The sequence below is a fragment of the Rhinopithecus bieti genome, unplaced genomic scaffold, assembly GCF_001698545.2.
Source record: "Rhinopithecus bieti isolate Rb0 unplaced genomic scaffold, ASM169854v2 scaffold_73599, whole genome shotgun sequence".
NCBI classification, from domain to species: domain Eukaryota; kingdom Metazoa; phylum Chordata; class Mammalia; order Primates; family Cercopithecidae; genus Rhinopithecus; species Rhinopithecus bieti.
In genome coordinates this window covers 456,285-470,936 of record NW_016827349.1, presented here as the reverse complement: position 1 = coordinate 470,936, position 14,652 = coordinate 456,285, and the positions used below count along the sequence as shown (strand labels likewise).

The following is a 14,652-nucleotide window of genomic DNA, read 5'->3' as shown; positions in this document are numbered from 1 at the left end:
AGCAAAGAATGTTGGTTGAAAAAACAACATGACTGCTGCAATATTTACTTTCACTCGACATTTATAAGCTTGTGCCCCCCTTATCTGTTTTTCATCAAGGACACTGTCACTAAGAGATCAACGCTAAAGTGAACTCAAAGATAAAAAGTTAATCTTTAATCTTGACAATTACAGCTTCAAACAGAAGAGTTAATTTTCAGTGCATGCTACCAAAGCATCAAAGACAATGCAGATTAAAAAAAAGGAATAACAGGTTTCTAAGATATGGAAGGTCAGATGTCATATTCCGAAGTTAAATTCTAAAATCAATGAAACTGAAAACTTTCACAATTAGAAACCAACTGAAAAACTAGTTTCCGAGGCAGCTTCCTGAGGAAAGAGCTAGGTTTGTATCACTCCTCTTTGTATCTCCAAAATCTAAGTGCTTAGCATGTGGTAAGCATTCAATTACTACGTGTTTGAATAAGCAAGCATAAATAAAGTAATTTCAAAATTAAGACTATATTTTTAACCACAAATTACAATTTCTGAAAATAATGTAGGAGCCTCTATTTTTTTCAGAAAAGTCATATCCTGAAATGTATTTTAAATGTAAATGATATTCTATTTAGAAACATATTTGAGTATTTTAACATGTAAAACGTAAAATATTCAAAACATATTATGTACATTGACATTACAATATCAAATTTTTTAGTTTTAAGTTAGGGTAAAATTTTTCTAACACAAGCCATAAAGGTAGAAAAAAATTCACAGTCACCTAAATAAAAATGTATATCCAAGGGATGACAGTGAGGGTTGGATGTTTCATTAAAATTTAAAATAAACAAAATTATTTAAGATGCTCAAAAAAGAAGCTAAGAAGTTGTTTTCATCACATGTGGCCAGTTAAGTTAGCTGAGAACAGGACAAGAAACAGAGACTAAGACTGATTCAAGAATAAAAGGAAACAGAGAGAATAAAAGGAAACAGAGTCAAGAGGAAAAAAAATGGGGATGGGGGGAGTTGGTACATAAAACTAAGGACCAAAAGAGGAAAAAAAGCAAAGAGGATAAAAAACTTAGGAGGAAAAGATGAACCAACTCCCTGAAAGACTGAATAGTACAAGACTCACAAAGAAACAGCAACTCGGAGAGAGGAAGAGAAACATAAAGAGAGGAAGCAATGGAGAAGGGGACCAAACGCCAGAGGTGCTATCTCATGAGGCTGATCCTGTCCCACGTCCTGCTTTGGGCAAAGGAAACCAATCCACCTGCCCTCGCATGGAAATTACCAACTCTCTAAATGTTCCCAATCTTTCCATGCTGAAAGACTGAGAAGTGACTTTAATTTTTTAAGTTTATTTTCAAAAGAGAAGAGAAATAATTTTAAAATGACATTCTGAATGTTTCAAATTAGAATGATGGGCATGCGTTTTTTTAAATTTAGAGATGTCAGTAAATTTATAGTTACACCAAAAGGTATTCTAAAACTTTTACACTAACTGCCCTTATTTATCAAGCTATTAAGAGAGTATTCCACTACTGAGTTTTTCTTCTCTTTCATTATTCTGGGCCTACAGATGTTTCATTTTGCTTTGTTTTTAAACAAAATTTCACTTGAGTTTTAGTGCAAATAATCAATACCAAGAAATAAAACAAGGCCAAGTGCAGTGGCTCACGCCTATAATCCTAACACTTTGGGAGGCTGAGGCAGGCTGATCACTTGAGCTAAGGAGTTCAAGACCAGCCTGGGCAACATAGCAAAACCCCGTCTCTACTAAAAATACCAAAACAAAAAACAAAAAAAAAAAACCACCAGGCATGGTGGTGCACACCTGTGGTCCCAGCTACTTAGGAGGCTGACGTGGGAAGACTGCTTGAGCCTGGGAGGTGGAAGTTGTAGTGAGTCAAGATCACGTCACTGCACTCCAGCCTGGGTGACACAGCGAGATCCTGTCTCAAATTTAAAAACAAAAAAACAAAAAAGGAAAAGAACTAAAACAAATAACTCTGGGTTACATTTCAATTAACCTATGTGTGCTCTCTCATCCTCTCTTCTCTCGAATTGGTTTCCTAATTCACTCCACTTGAAATTTCTACATACCAAAATTACCCAGTGCTGCAATTTTCTGACTTTGAGATGTGATGTAATATAATAAAATAGTTCTCAACTTATGTATGTCCTTTCTTGGAATATACTCACTCAAAATCTCAAGCAGTTACTCTATCTTTACACCAGTGCTTTACTATGTTACATGGAATCATCAAAGGAAAGAAAACAGGTACTTGATCTTAGAGATCTTTGAAAATTAACTCAATGATTCAGTTATGAATTAAGCTCATGAATTAGGTAACCTAGCTCATTTAGTCCACTGAAGGTTAAATCAAATTTAATCCAATGAATTTAGTTCTCCTTTCCCCATCTCTTGAGGGCAATTTCATTTCAATATAACACAAATTGAAGAAAAGTACGAAACCACCTACTTTGATCGCTTGAGCCCAGGAGTTCACAGTTGCAGTGAGCTTTCATTGTGCCACTGCACTCCAGCCTGAGCAACAGAGCAAGACCCTGTCTCTAAAAGACAATTAAAACAAATAAAAATTTTTTAGAAACCACCTTCTTTGGTCAAAATTTTAAAATGTGACTTATATTTGCACATCATTTGCCAAGGATTGAACTTGCTTACCCATACTAGTTTTTTAGGGAATGGAGATATATATACAACCATGTGAGACTGTGGGAGTGTTTATTTTACACAATGCTTCTTTTCAACCCAAGTTTAAAACTTTAGGCATTGTCAAGTCTCCCCTCTCCTCCATTTCAACAGAAAAAAATGAAATCCTAACCCATCCAAAAGTCTCATTTTGATCTATTTTCAAGAAGTACCACATCTTTCTTAAGGCCTGATATAGTATTTCCACAAAATATATATATATATATGTAGTTTTATTATGTTTAAACACAACATATATAAATCATGTCATCTCTTACTATCTGTCCTAGAGATTCATTGAAATTATTATTATTTTTTTAAGAAACAGGGTCTTGCTGTCACCCAGGCTGGAGTGCAATGGCGCAATTATTGGTCACTGCAACCTTGAATTCCTGGGCTCAAACAACCCTCCTGCCTCAGTCTCCTGGGTAGTTAGAACTACAAGTGTGTGCCACTATGCCTGGCTATTTGATTCATTAAAATTAATTTAAACATTACAATATGTGGACTATATGTCAAGGTAGAACATTCCTAATATATCTGGATTAGCCTTTACTGAAGTTATTAAAACTGAATTATAATGCCATGCCAATCATGTGAAGTATTTACCACAGATACAACCTCATACCTTGGAGAAAACACAAAATTCAATGTCACAGGTCATGACTACAATCTAAGTTAAAAATAAATTCTGAAATACTAGTTATTTTAAAAAAGACAATATATAAAATTATCTGCCAAGGAAACCATACAAATAATTCACAGATTCGTCTTTTTTAAAAATTCCTGTGTCTTTTATAGAAAAAGTAGCAAACAGAGAGTTCTCTCTTGCCCTTACAATAACTATTGCCTAATGTGTTTTCACACATCAAAGGAGACTAGAATGTCAGGCTGAGCCACATTTACATAACTGAAAAGGAATGAAAATCATTTACAGTGCACAAAAGGACTAGGAGACAGAATTTCTTACACTTGAGCAAGGAGATGCCATCCATATCATAGACAGCCTTTGCTGAGTTTTTAGCAAATTATATTGTGATAGTATTCATGCTTCACGACCTTCCATAGCTTATAATTAAAACTTGAAAACAAAAACTTAGTTTGACACATGGACAGAAACAGAGTGAGAAAGGCGATACGGGGGCATTACAGAATCCAATAGTAAAAACCAACATCTGGGTGTTCATTTACCTTCTTATTTAGCCAGTGCCAGAGCTTGAGGATAGTGGGTAAGGTGAGAAAGAGAAGATAAGAACAGTGGAATATCATTAGAGAATGCAATCACAGTATGAAAAGAAAAGAAAAGGAAAGCATGAGAAGGTGACTGTCCCAGACAAAAGAAAAACTAGGGATGGAAAATCTAGCACAACAAAGTTTTAAAATCAAGAGAATGTAGTATTCCTTTAAGATATATAATGATTGAAATGATAACCACATCTTTGTTGGGAATCCAACAATTAAAAATACATAAAATAACCTGCATGCCCATAGGCTTAGTGTCTCCATGCCTTTGCACTGCTCCGTCTGCTTGCCCTTCTGGTCATGTCTACCTACGAAACTCCCACCTGTGCTTCAAAACTTGCTCCAGTATCATTTCCTCTGCTGCCCTTCCCTTTCTCATGACCCTATTAACAGTGAGTCATTTCTTGCTCAGTGCTGCCACTGTATTCTGTACACACTTTTCCTACACAAATTCCTAATACTTACATAGAGCTTACTGTGTACCAGGTAATGATCTAGGGATTTTACATATATTACCTCATTTAACCCTTACCACCACTCTAGGAGGTAGGTTCTATTGTACCTATTTTACTGGTATGGAAACCAACGCACAGAAAGGTTAGGAAACTTTATGGATTCATAGTCCATGCTCTTTAACCACTAAGGCTCCAAATCTAACCACCATCTCTGAATTTTTATGAATTGCTGTCTTTCCCCAATAAACAAGGCTTCTGTATCTGGTTTTCCATGATTCATCTGATTTTCCATAGGACTTAATACAGTATCTGACACATGGGAATTACTCCAAAAATATTCACTAAACTGAGCCACTGCCTAGCTACATAATTTTAGGCAAATCACTTAACCTCTCTGGATTTCAATTTGGTCCTAATATAATAAGAGAATTGAATCAGAAGATCCATTTCTCCCATTTTTATGAGGAAAAAATACTTACACAAGCCTTATTTAAAGTAAACCCATCTTATCCTTGTGTAAACCATAATTTTAAACGTTAAACTTTCATCATAGAATTAGATATTAAACGTGTTATCAACAGTTACAATATAAACACATGGAATGGAAGATTTCAAACCATGAAATATATTAACTCCAGTAAGACAGCTCAAGTCCTTAAAATACAATACCTTGCTATCAACTTTTAACAAGAATTTTCCAAGCCCGACAATGGGCCAAGGCGCGAGAGCTCCCTGCCGCTCCTTCAGGAAGCTTTCTGTAACACCCCACCACACATGGTAGTGTTTCTCCAGGAAGTCCACAACTCCAAAGTGAATGACAAGCTTTTTGAGTATCCAGACTAAAAAAAGGTAAAAAATACAAATATAAACAAAATATAGATTAACAAGTTGTAACATGAAAAGGTTCCTTAATTTCACATGACCTTTCTAAAATAGCAAAGCTAGTATTAAAAAGAAGATCAATGTTAAAAAGCAGGGTGGGACTCAAACTATTCCACACAGATGGAACTGGACGAAGTAACTTTTCAAACCGTCCCCAGCTGCCTATATATTATCTTCTTCATGAAGTCTGAATCCTTGAAGAGTCTGGGATTATGTTATGGCCCATATAAACATAAGATACTCTTATCGTGAAGATTTCAGTGACTATAATTCTGGCCCCTCACATATTTTCCCCCTTCCTGAGTAAAGAATACAAAACCCTGACATTTCCTCATCTCCTTGGCTTTTACAGTTGTTCGTCAAACTTTCTTGTTTTCCTTAGCTGCTCGGCTGCAACAAATGGCCCAAGGCTGTGCACTGCAACTTCAGTGGGGACCACTCTCAGACCACACCATCTCCTCCTGGAGTTGGGCAGTGAAGTGGCCTTCAAGCAGAGGTTAAGCTTCCTGTTAGAAGCCAATGAAGAAGGTGGTAGGGCCAGAAGGAAGTGTTACTCAACTGTGAGGCTTGCCTTGAAGTTTGGACCCTGGATCTCAATCAGTATATAATTTCCCTAACTCTAGAGATTTGTGTTCTTAGCTCTGGCCTTATAACCTAAAGGTTCACAATTTGCTGTTTTGAACCATGAGCTCAGTGTTACACACAAGTTCAACAATTCCTTTATTACCATTTTTAAATCCCTAAAAAAGTCCTAGAAGAGCTCCTATAGTTTCTCTAAGTCCAGGTAATTACAAGCTGTAGAACAGCTTTTAGGGGCCACCTTATTCACAGCCTGCTCTCCCAAGATCATGTCAAATTCCTATGGTGACCAGAAGATTAAGCTACGACTAAGAGAAATGAAATTCCTGCTAACAAACTTTAAGGAAAAGAGAGTTGCAACAGCATCTGACACAGTTTGCCAGCACAGTAAAATCATCTGGAAAAAAACAAAGTATGGAACAATCTAGAAGAGCAATTTAAACTGCTCCACTTAGTTTAATAGGAAGCATGGCGATGGTATCTGCTCTCTGACTTGCTTAATTAAAGCTGTATCTTGTTCGAACTGCCTAACAGAAGTTGTTTGAGGACACAAGAACCAGATATAGGCCGGGCATGGTGGCTCACACCTGTAGTCCCAGCACTTTGGGAAGCCAAAGTAGGAGGATTGCTTGAGTCCAAGAGTTTGAGACCAGCCTGGACAACATGGCAAACTACAAAAAATACAAAAAAAACAGCCAGTGGTGGCCAGGTTCAGTGGCTCACACCTGTTAATCCCAGCACTTTGGGAGGTTGAGGTGGGCGGCTCACAAAGTCAGGAGATCGAGACCATCCTGGCTAACACAGCGAAACCCCGTCTCTACTAAAAATACAAAAAATTAGCCAGGCGTGGTGGTGGGCGCCTCTAGTCCCAGCTACTCGGGAGGCTGAGGCAGGAGAATGGCGTGAACCTGGGAGGCGGAGCTTGCAATAAGTCGAGATCACATCACTGCACTCCCACTTGGGCAACAGAGCAAGACTCCGTCTCAAAAAAAAAAAAGCCAGTGGCACGCACCTGTAGTCTCAGCTATCTGGTGGGGGACTGAGGCAGGAGGATCACTTGAGCCTGAGAGATCGAGGCTGTGGTGACTGAGTGACAAAGTGAGACCCTATCTCAAAAAAAAAAAAAAAAAAAAAACAGATACACACTTCAACCATTTATATTGTATGCTCCCTGAGGACAGGCACTACTATACTGTGCTCTGGTCATAATAAATGTTTAAAAAAAAATGCCTATTTAATTAACTATCCAATTTAGTGAGGAAAAATAAAAATAAGTGATGAGAACTAATGATCTAGAAGGTAAATGCGCCAATAAGTTTAGACTTTTAGACTACGGTGGAGAACAGCTTTCAAAAATCAGATTACGTTTTAATCAATATGAAAAACCTTGACATAGGAAATAAGGAGTAATCAAATGTAGGAGGTACCCAGATGGCAAAATCCACAGCAGCCATTGAGGACTCAATGAATTTGGCACAAAATATGGCTGCCACAAGAGGAAAGCCCAAATAATCAGGAAAGTATTAGGTAAAAGATGTTTCTACAATGCAACTGTCAGAGAAAACTCTTCTTTACTCTTTCTAGTCTTAGAAGAAAAACAGTTTTAGACAGAATTAAAACTGGTGGGCCTTAAATTACCACAGCATTAAGATACAAAGACCTGATTTAATGGATTATGGAAAACTATGATTCCATTTTGATGTAATACATATAATATATACATACATGTAATTTAATTTTTCTGTCAAACAAATCACAAGACTTTACATACATATATTTCTCAAAACCTACATTTCCTTTGAATTAAAAAGGCAAGGTAAAATGTGCTTCCCTAAGAGTAGCTCTCAAAAATCATTCAATCTCAGCTGGGTGCAAGGGCTCACTCCTGTAATGCCAGCACTTTGGGAGGCGGAGGTGAGCAGATGACTTGAGGTAAGGATTCGAGACCGGCCTGGCCAACATGGTGAAATCCCACCACTACTAAAAATACAAAAAATTAGCCAGGGGTGGTGGCGCGTGCCTGTAGTCCCAGAAACTGAGGAGGCTGAGGCGGGAGAATCATTTGAACCCAGGAGGCGGAGGCTGCAGTGAGCCGAGGTCACACCATCACAATCCAGCCTGGGTGACAGAGTGAGACTCCATCTCAAAAAAAAAAGAAAAAAAAAATCATTCGATCTTCAAATTCCAAAACACAGATGATTGTTAACATTCTCCTCCACAGAATCATGGATGGCTAAATAGTCAAATCTCTACATGGAGCTATCAATCTCAAATACTACATGAAACTGTAAGAGGCTAAACACATTTTCTGAGCTTAAAAGTGAAATATTGGCTGGACACAGTGGCTCACGCCTATAATCCCAGCACTTTGGGAGGCAGAGGTGGGCAGATCACGAGGTCAGGAGATCGAGACCATCCTGGCTAACATGGTGAAACCCTGTCTCTACCAAAAATAAAAAAAATTAGCCGGGCATGGTGGCTGGCACCTATAGTCCCAGCTACTTGGGAGGCTGAGGCAGGAGAATGGCGTGAACCTGGGAGGCGGAGCTTGCAGTGAGCCAAGATTGCGCCACTGCACTCCAGCCTGTGTGAGACTCGGTCTCAAAAAAAGAAAAAAGAAAAAAAAAGTGAAATATTAAAGATGCATCAAAGTAATAAATTAACAAAATAGTGTTTACTATTTGAATGCAAACGTAAGACTGTTTTACTTTGCAAGACAGTAAATTTATCTCAAATATTAAAATCCAAAAGTAAAAAAAGAAGAAAAAAATCTTCAAAGACAAGACAAGATCATACTTAACCAGATAATGACCTGCAACAGGCACCGGCAGCAACTGTACAATCCACAGGTTCAACCAGATCTGCACGACGACAATGGCCCAAACCAGAGACACGAAGTAGATGTCACTAGTTTTCTTCTTTCTAAGAAATGTTCCTATTTCAGGCCTTCGTCTGCCCAGAGTGGGTGAAGGGGAAGTAGGTGAAGGGGAGGAGGGTGAAGGGGAGGTGGACAATGTTGGAGGGGATTCTCCCCTGTCCAATGCTTCTGAAAAGGGAAAGAAAAACACCACACACCATATTAGTCCGCATGAGGAAATGGGAATACAGAGCCACTCGTTAGGCTAGCCTGTTTCAGGCCTTCAAAATGTGCTGATATGGTATGATTACATTGGGTTAAAAAAGACAAAAATATCTGGACCCATGTTTGCATATGCACTGGAAAACGTGGAGAATCACAATGCCAACAGAGCTTGAATCTAGGAAGAGTAAGTTAGTTGGTGATAGAATTGGGAGTCATTAAAACAAAATACATGACAAAGTAGCTGAGAATTATAATTATCCCATAAAACTTATTCAAACTAAAGAAACAAATGCTAACATATACTAGAATTTCTATATTTAAAAATCCCTCTTCTTTTAATAGAACTTTAGATTAGATGTATTTATATCCATTTCTGACACAAGAAGACTTTTCAGTGTTATTTCACCTAAAATGGAACCAACTGATCTTACAAGAACCCAGGGCTTTCAAACAGATAGAAGATATAAAATATGAGTGAGATACAAAAACAACGACAGATTTCTCAGGTGAGGATTTTCAAATAAAGGAAACCATACTGGATTATTTCACATAAGACACCATTTCCTAACAATGCAACCACCATGTTACGTTTTACTATAGGGTGTTATTATTTCTATTTCCTAGTTTTAATAAGATATACCACATACATCAGAAATTACTAACTCCTAAAGCAGTATTACTCTATATATACTATAATAATGAAGATTATTAAGATCCTAAAACTTGCATTTTGCCTTCCATTAGAAAAAAATGTTAATTACAAAAGTATGTCATGTTGAACATGTGGATTGTTAATTACAAAAGTATCCTATGTCAGAAAGTCTAGAAAAAAGAGAAAATAAGAACTCCCATAATCCCAACCTCATATTTTCCCCCTGGTCTTTTACTTAGTCGTAGCATGTTCTACTTATCCTTTCTCATTCTTTCTCTTCAGTTGAACGTCACCTCCACCAGAGCTAAGACCTTGTCTATTTTGTTCTCCCTCCACTGAATTCCTGGCACATACAATAGTATCTCATATACAGGAGGTGCTCACTAAATATGTGAATGAATGACTTCCCTGTTGTTTCATAATTTTCATAAGCAACCACCCACACAGTAGCCCACTAAGTGCTGTATCATAATTTCCTTAATGTTTTTCATGTTAAATGTTCAGTTATGAATACATTTTTACTACTGAGACCACTTGCACCCTGGTAAGTCAACTCACCTCACCAGGACCAATATTCTACCCTTACAAGTTCAGGGCTAAAGCCCAAGCTAGTTAACAGATGCTTTCGTTTGACTCTGCTCTAAGTAGCTTTCTAATTTGGAAACTTCATGTTGGTGGGTGTGACAGATATTTGAAAGAAAGAGTCCAAAACCAAAACATCATTTCCTCTCCACTTTGGAAACATAATTCCATGTGCAAGAAAAATAAGTGTTCCTACTATACCAAATTCCTTTCTCTTAGCTGACATTTCGAAAGTCAGTTCTTCAAGGAGAATTCACTCTAAATATTCCCTAACTCCAAATACCTCTGGCACTAATGGACCTCTCAGCACAGACTAAGGTGGCCTTTTACATTCCGGAACTCTCCAAGAGTACAGCATGACTCTATAGCTGGTATATCTACCAGGTGGATCCCTCAGGAGCCTGCAACTCCCAAAGCCAGGCCACACAGGACAATGAGTCCGAAACAACCAGAGAGGTCTGTTTTATGGGTCAACATATTAACACAAGCAGCATGTAAACTTTCAGAGAAAGAATGACAGAGAAATGGATGACTGCAACATGGAAAATAAAAGTCCTCCCCAAAAAGAGAGCTGGGAAAAGGGAACAAAAGAAAGAAAAAACAACAGGAAGAGACAGGGCAAAATAAAATCATGGAGGAGAACTGACAGTTGTTGAAGAAAGAAATGGAAAATAAGAAATCAAGATAAGATATGCAAAAAATGGAGGGAAATGTGGGGAAGGTAAATGGAGACTGAGAAAAGGAAAATAAGAAAAAGAAAGGAATGAAGAACAGAAGAAAAATAAGAAAAGCCTTTTTTTTAAAAGGAAAGAACAAAGAACTAAGATCAGAAACTTAAGAAGGTAAATAATTAAATGTATTTAAAACGTGATATATGAGAACAAAGATGAGAGGGAAAAGGGCATAAAAAAAGGAACCAAAGAGAATAAATGAAGGATTAGCAGAAGTAGCATTTTGTGATGCTAGTGTCCTAAATTTTACATTCTATGTACATTTCATTTTCCAGAATAACCTTGAATGTCACCAGAACATCAGTCACCTGCAGGCTGAGTGGAGAGCTGGTCTTCACTGCTTGATTCATACCCTGTGATAGAGATGGCCAAGTTTGCCAGAGTAGAAGCTGCCATGGAGATAACCTGCCCTGGTAACTCTGCCCCTGTAAAAGAAGCATCCATTTTCAAAAGTCTTTAAAGTGGGAAATAATGGCTGCAAATTTAAACACAGTCCAACGTTCTCAACAACAACAAAATAAAATGGTTACCACTGACCCACTGAATAAGTGGTTCTTCACCAAGGAAGAACCATTAAGAATCGACATGAAAGTGTGCTAAAAAAGCAAATCCCTCGACTTTCTGTATACCTTTCTCCTTTGGGAACTTCATGCTGGTGGATGTGGCAGACACTACACATGTAAATTTGGAGTCCCACACTTACATTTGTTAACAAGTTGATTTCAATGCATACTTCTATTGAAAAACACTACCACATCAAGTCTGTGAGCTCCCTGATCTGTCTTAGGCTATGTTGTATGACTAGGTCTCATCTTAGTACAAGATAGCCCATATTTGGTGATCATAATAAAAACATTCCACAAATAAGTATGCAAAAATATGGGTATTATGCAAATAGATATCCATATAGACCTATAAATTACATAACTCAGTACAGGCAAAATCTACAACTTTAAAATCTAAAGGAACATGACCTTGTTTCATGTTATATATTTCCATGTTAAATTCCTAATAGGTAGTGCCAATCATTTGCACTAAATTCAAGCAAAACATTCACTGGCAAAGGAAGTCTGTCAACCTTTAACCTTCTACAGCAGACAAGGAAGAATAGCTCACTGAAGAATAGCATCAGGTTCTAGCATACTTTCTTGCACACTAGACTGGAGAGCTAAAAAATTGTATTTCTTGGATTCCCCTGTAGCTAAGGTCTCACACGTGACAGTTTCTAACAAGCAGGTACACCTGTGCAAGACTTGAGAGGCTGAAGTGGCACACTGTAATTTGGAAGCCACAGAGCTCTCGCGTCAAACACAGTCTGTCAGGAAGGCACATGGTTTTTCCGCAGCAACTTAGGAGAAGTTCTGATGTCTGATCTCTAACTTCACCATGAACAGCAGCAGCAGCCGTGGCCCTCTGCCCAAACAGTCCTTCAGTGTCACTGAGCATTTCTCCTGATTGCACTGCTTCTGCCTGTGTCAGATTCCAAGATTAGTTGTCTGGTCTTTCCAGAAATTCCATGTGCAAAACTTGTAAGCGCTAATCAATACCTCCTACTATTTATTTAAACTCCCTGAAATAGATTCTATTGTTCACAACTAAGAACACTAGCAATTCCTAGTCATCAAATCATACACCCACACTCATACAACTGAGACATTATTTTTGGTAGGCCAAGACTCAGTATGGTAACATAGGATTCTGCCATGCCAATGAAAAGAGCATGACCCTTCAGAAAGCCAATGAATTTCAGCTCCAAATTAACTCCACACACCCAAATATCCAAGGCTGGCCCTCTCCCAGAAAGCAGCAAGCCAGAGCCTGAGGTGGGGCTCTTTGGTAGATTCAGACATCAGGATAAGAGTACTCACCTTGCTCAATCATACCCTGTCCCTCCTCTAATAAATGCCCCTGTGACCTGAAAGAGTTTATTTTTAGATATGGTATCATATCTCTCAATATTAGAGAAATTCAAACTCATTGTCTGAGAGGAAAGCATAAGTTAGATTTCTGGATTAGGATCTTACTCTCCTGGCCTGTGTACCCAAGGTCCTCCTGAAATGCCAATAAGACAGCAAGGGTTGACAGAGAAAAACGGTCTTTCATTTCTTACATGTACTGTGTGCTCGGGAGAAAGACACAGACCCTGCCCCCAGGGAGTCTAGTAAAAGACATTAATTAAAGAACCACACAAATAAACATGTGTATACAAATTATGGTTGCTATAAAAAAAAATCCTGGGTATCTTGTGACATCCTAACAATATCCTGGGCAGAAGGAAAGCTGTGAGAAGAACCTAGCATATTAAAGACAGTGAAAGAAGGTCAGTGTGTCTGGAACACAGACAGCTAGTAAGAAACTGGTATCAAATAGACAAGGCTGGAGAGGTAAGCCAGATGATGCAGATCACAGAACACCATATGAAGGACTTTAGTCTTTATTCTAAGAGGAAGAAGAAAGCACTGAAGAGTTTCAAACAGGATAGTAATCTTTTTTTCACTGAAATTTTATTGAGACAAAAGTATACTCATATGCAGTTGCAAGAAATAATCCCAGTATACCACCATTTGTCCAGTTTCCCCTGACACAAGATACAGAACAGCATCATCACTACAAGGTCTCTCATGTTGACCTTTTATAACCACACTCAACTGCCTCTCACCCCTCTCACCACCCTGTAAATAAATAACCTGTTTGAGATATAAGACCACTCCTGCTTGTCTGGAGAAAGAGAGACTAGAGGGGACCTATAATGGGTACAGGGAGATAAGTTGTTGCAGTACTATAGGAAAGACATGATGCCAGCGTAGTCTACAGCCACAACAGGAGAGACGGGGAAAAGCGGCTGCGTTAAAGAGACAGAGAAGAGTCAAAGTGGACCACACTTGGTGAGGAAGCAATAAAGGGAATCAAAGAGATGATGGTATCCAGGTTTCCAGACTATGGTTAGAGAACACGTAGCAGAAGATTCTTGGCATATTAGAGTTATTTTTAGACTTTCAGAAAGAAGTTCCACAAACAGGCTGGGTGCAGTGGCTCATACCTGTAATCCCAGCACTTTGGGAGGCCAAGGTGGACAGATCACCTGAGGTCAGGAGTTCGAGACCAGTCTGGCCAACACGCCAAAACCCCATCTCTACTAAAAATACAAAAATTAGCTGGGCATGGTGGTGCATGCCTGTAATCCCAGTTACTCTAATCCCAGTTATTCAAGAGGCTGAGGCAGGAGAATCGCTTGAACCCGGGAAGCAGAGGTTGTAGTGAGCCGAGATCGCATCACTGAGCTGAGATCACATCATTCAGCTGAGATCACACCAGTGAGCCAAAATCACACCACGGCACTCTGCCTGGGTGACAGAGTGAGACTCCGTCTCACAAAAAAAAAAAAAGGAAAAAAGTTCCACAAACAAACTGACCTACACCAGAGTTGGGGCAAGACTTAGCTTCGCAGTACACCCGGGAGGATCTCTTAGGCCCCACTCAAGAGCAAAGTTTGGGAACACCTCATGGCCTGGGACAATACAGTAGAAAAGGAAAACAAAACAAAGACCTTCAGGTCAAAATTTTAAAATTAAGAATTCTCTCTTACATAAGATTACAGACTAGTCAAGGATCTTGAATTACTAAACTGGCCTCTTCAAAAGTAATTTAATTAAGTGGTCACTCTTGGTCACTCATCTAGAGACACTGTAAGAAAAGTAAGTCCCTGGTCGGGCGTGGTGGCTCACGCCTGTAATCCCAGCATTTTGGGAGGT

General features: G+C 38.6%; 1 protein-coding gene across 3 annotated transcripts in view; it reads right to left on the bottom strand.

Annotated features, from left to right (window-relative positions):
* The window catches only part of TMEM245 (transmembrane protein 245), a 103,352-nt gene that overhangs the window by 63,994 nt on the left and 24,706 nt on the right, over positions 1 to 14,652 (bottom strand). The window contains exons 4-7 of one of the 3 annotated variants that reach the window (XM_017863780.1): positions 11,209 to 11,325; positions 8,666 to 8,899; positions 5,062 to 5,231; positions 3,887 to 3,910 (exon numbers count right to left, since the gene is read on the bottom strand). In XM_017863780.1, the coding sequence (XP_017719269.1) occupies positions 3,887 to 3,910; positions 5,062 to 5,231; positions 8,666 to 8,899; positions 11,209 to 11,325 (545 nt within the window). The remainder of the gene's footprint in view (positions 1 to 3,886; positions 3,911 to 5,061; positions 5,232 to 8,665; positions 8,900 to 11,208; positions 11,326 to 14,652) is intronic. The other 2 variants (XM_017863781.1, XM_017863782.1) reach the window with 2 other exon arrangements.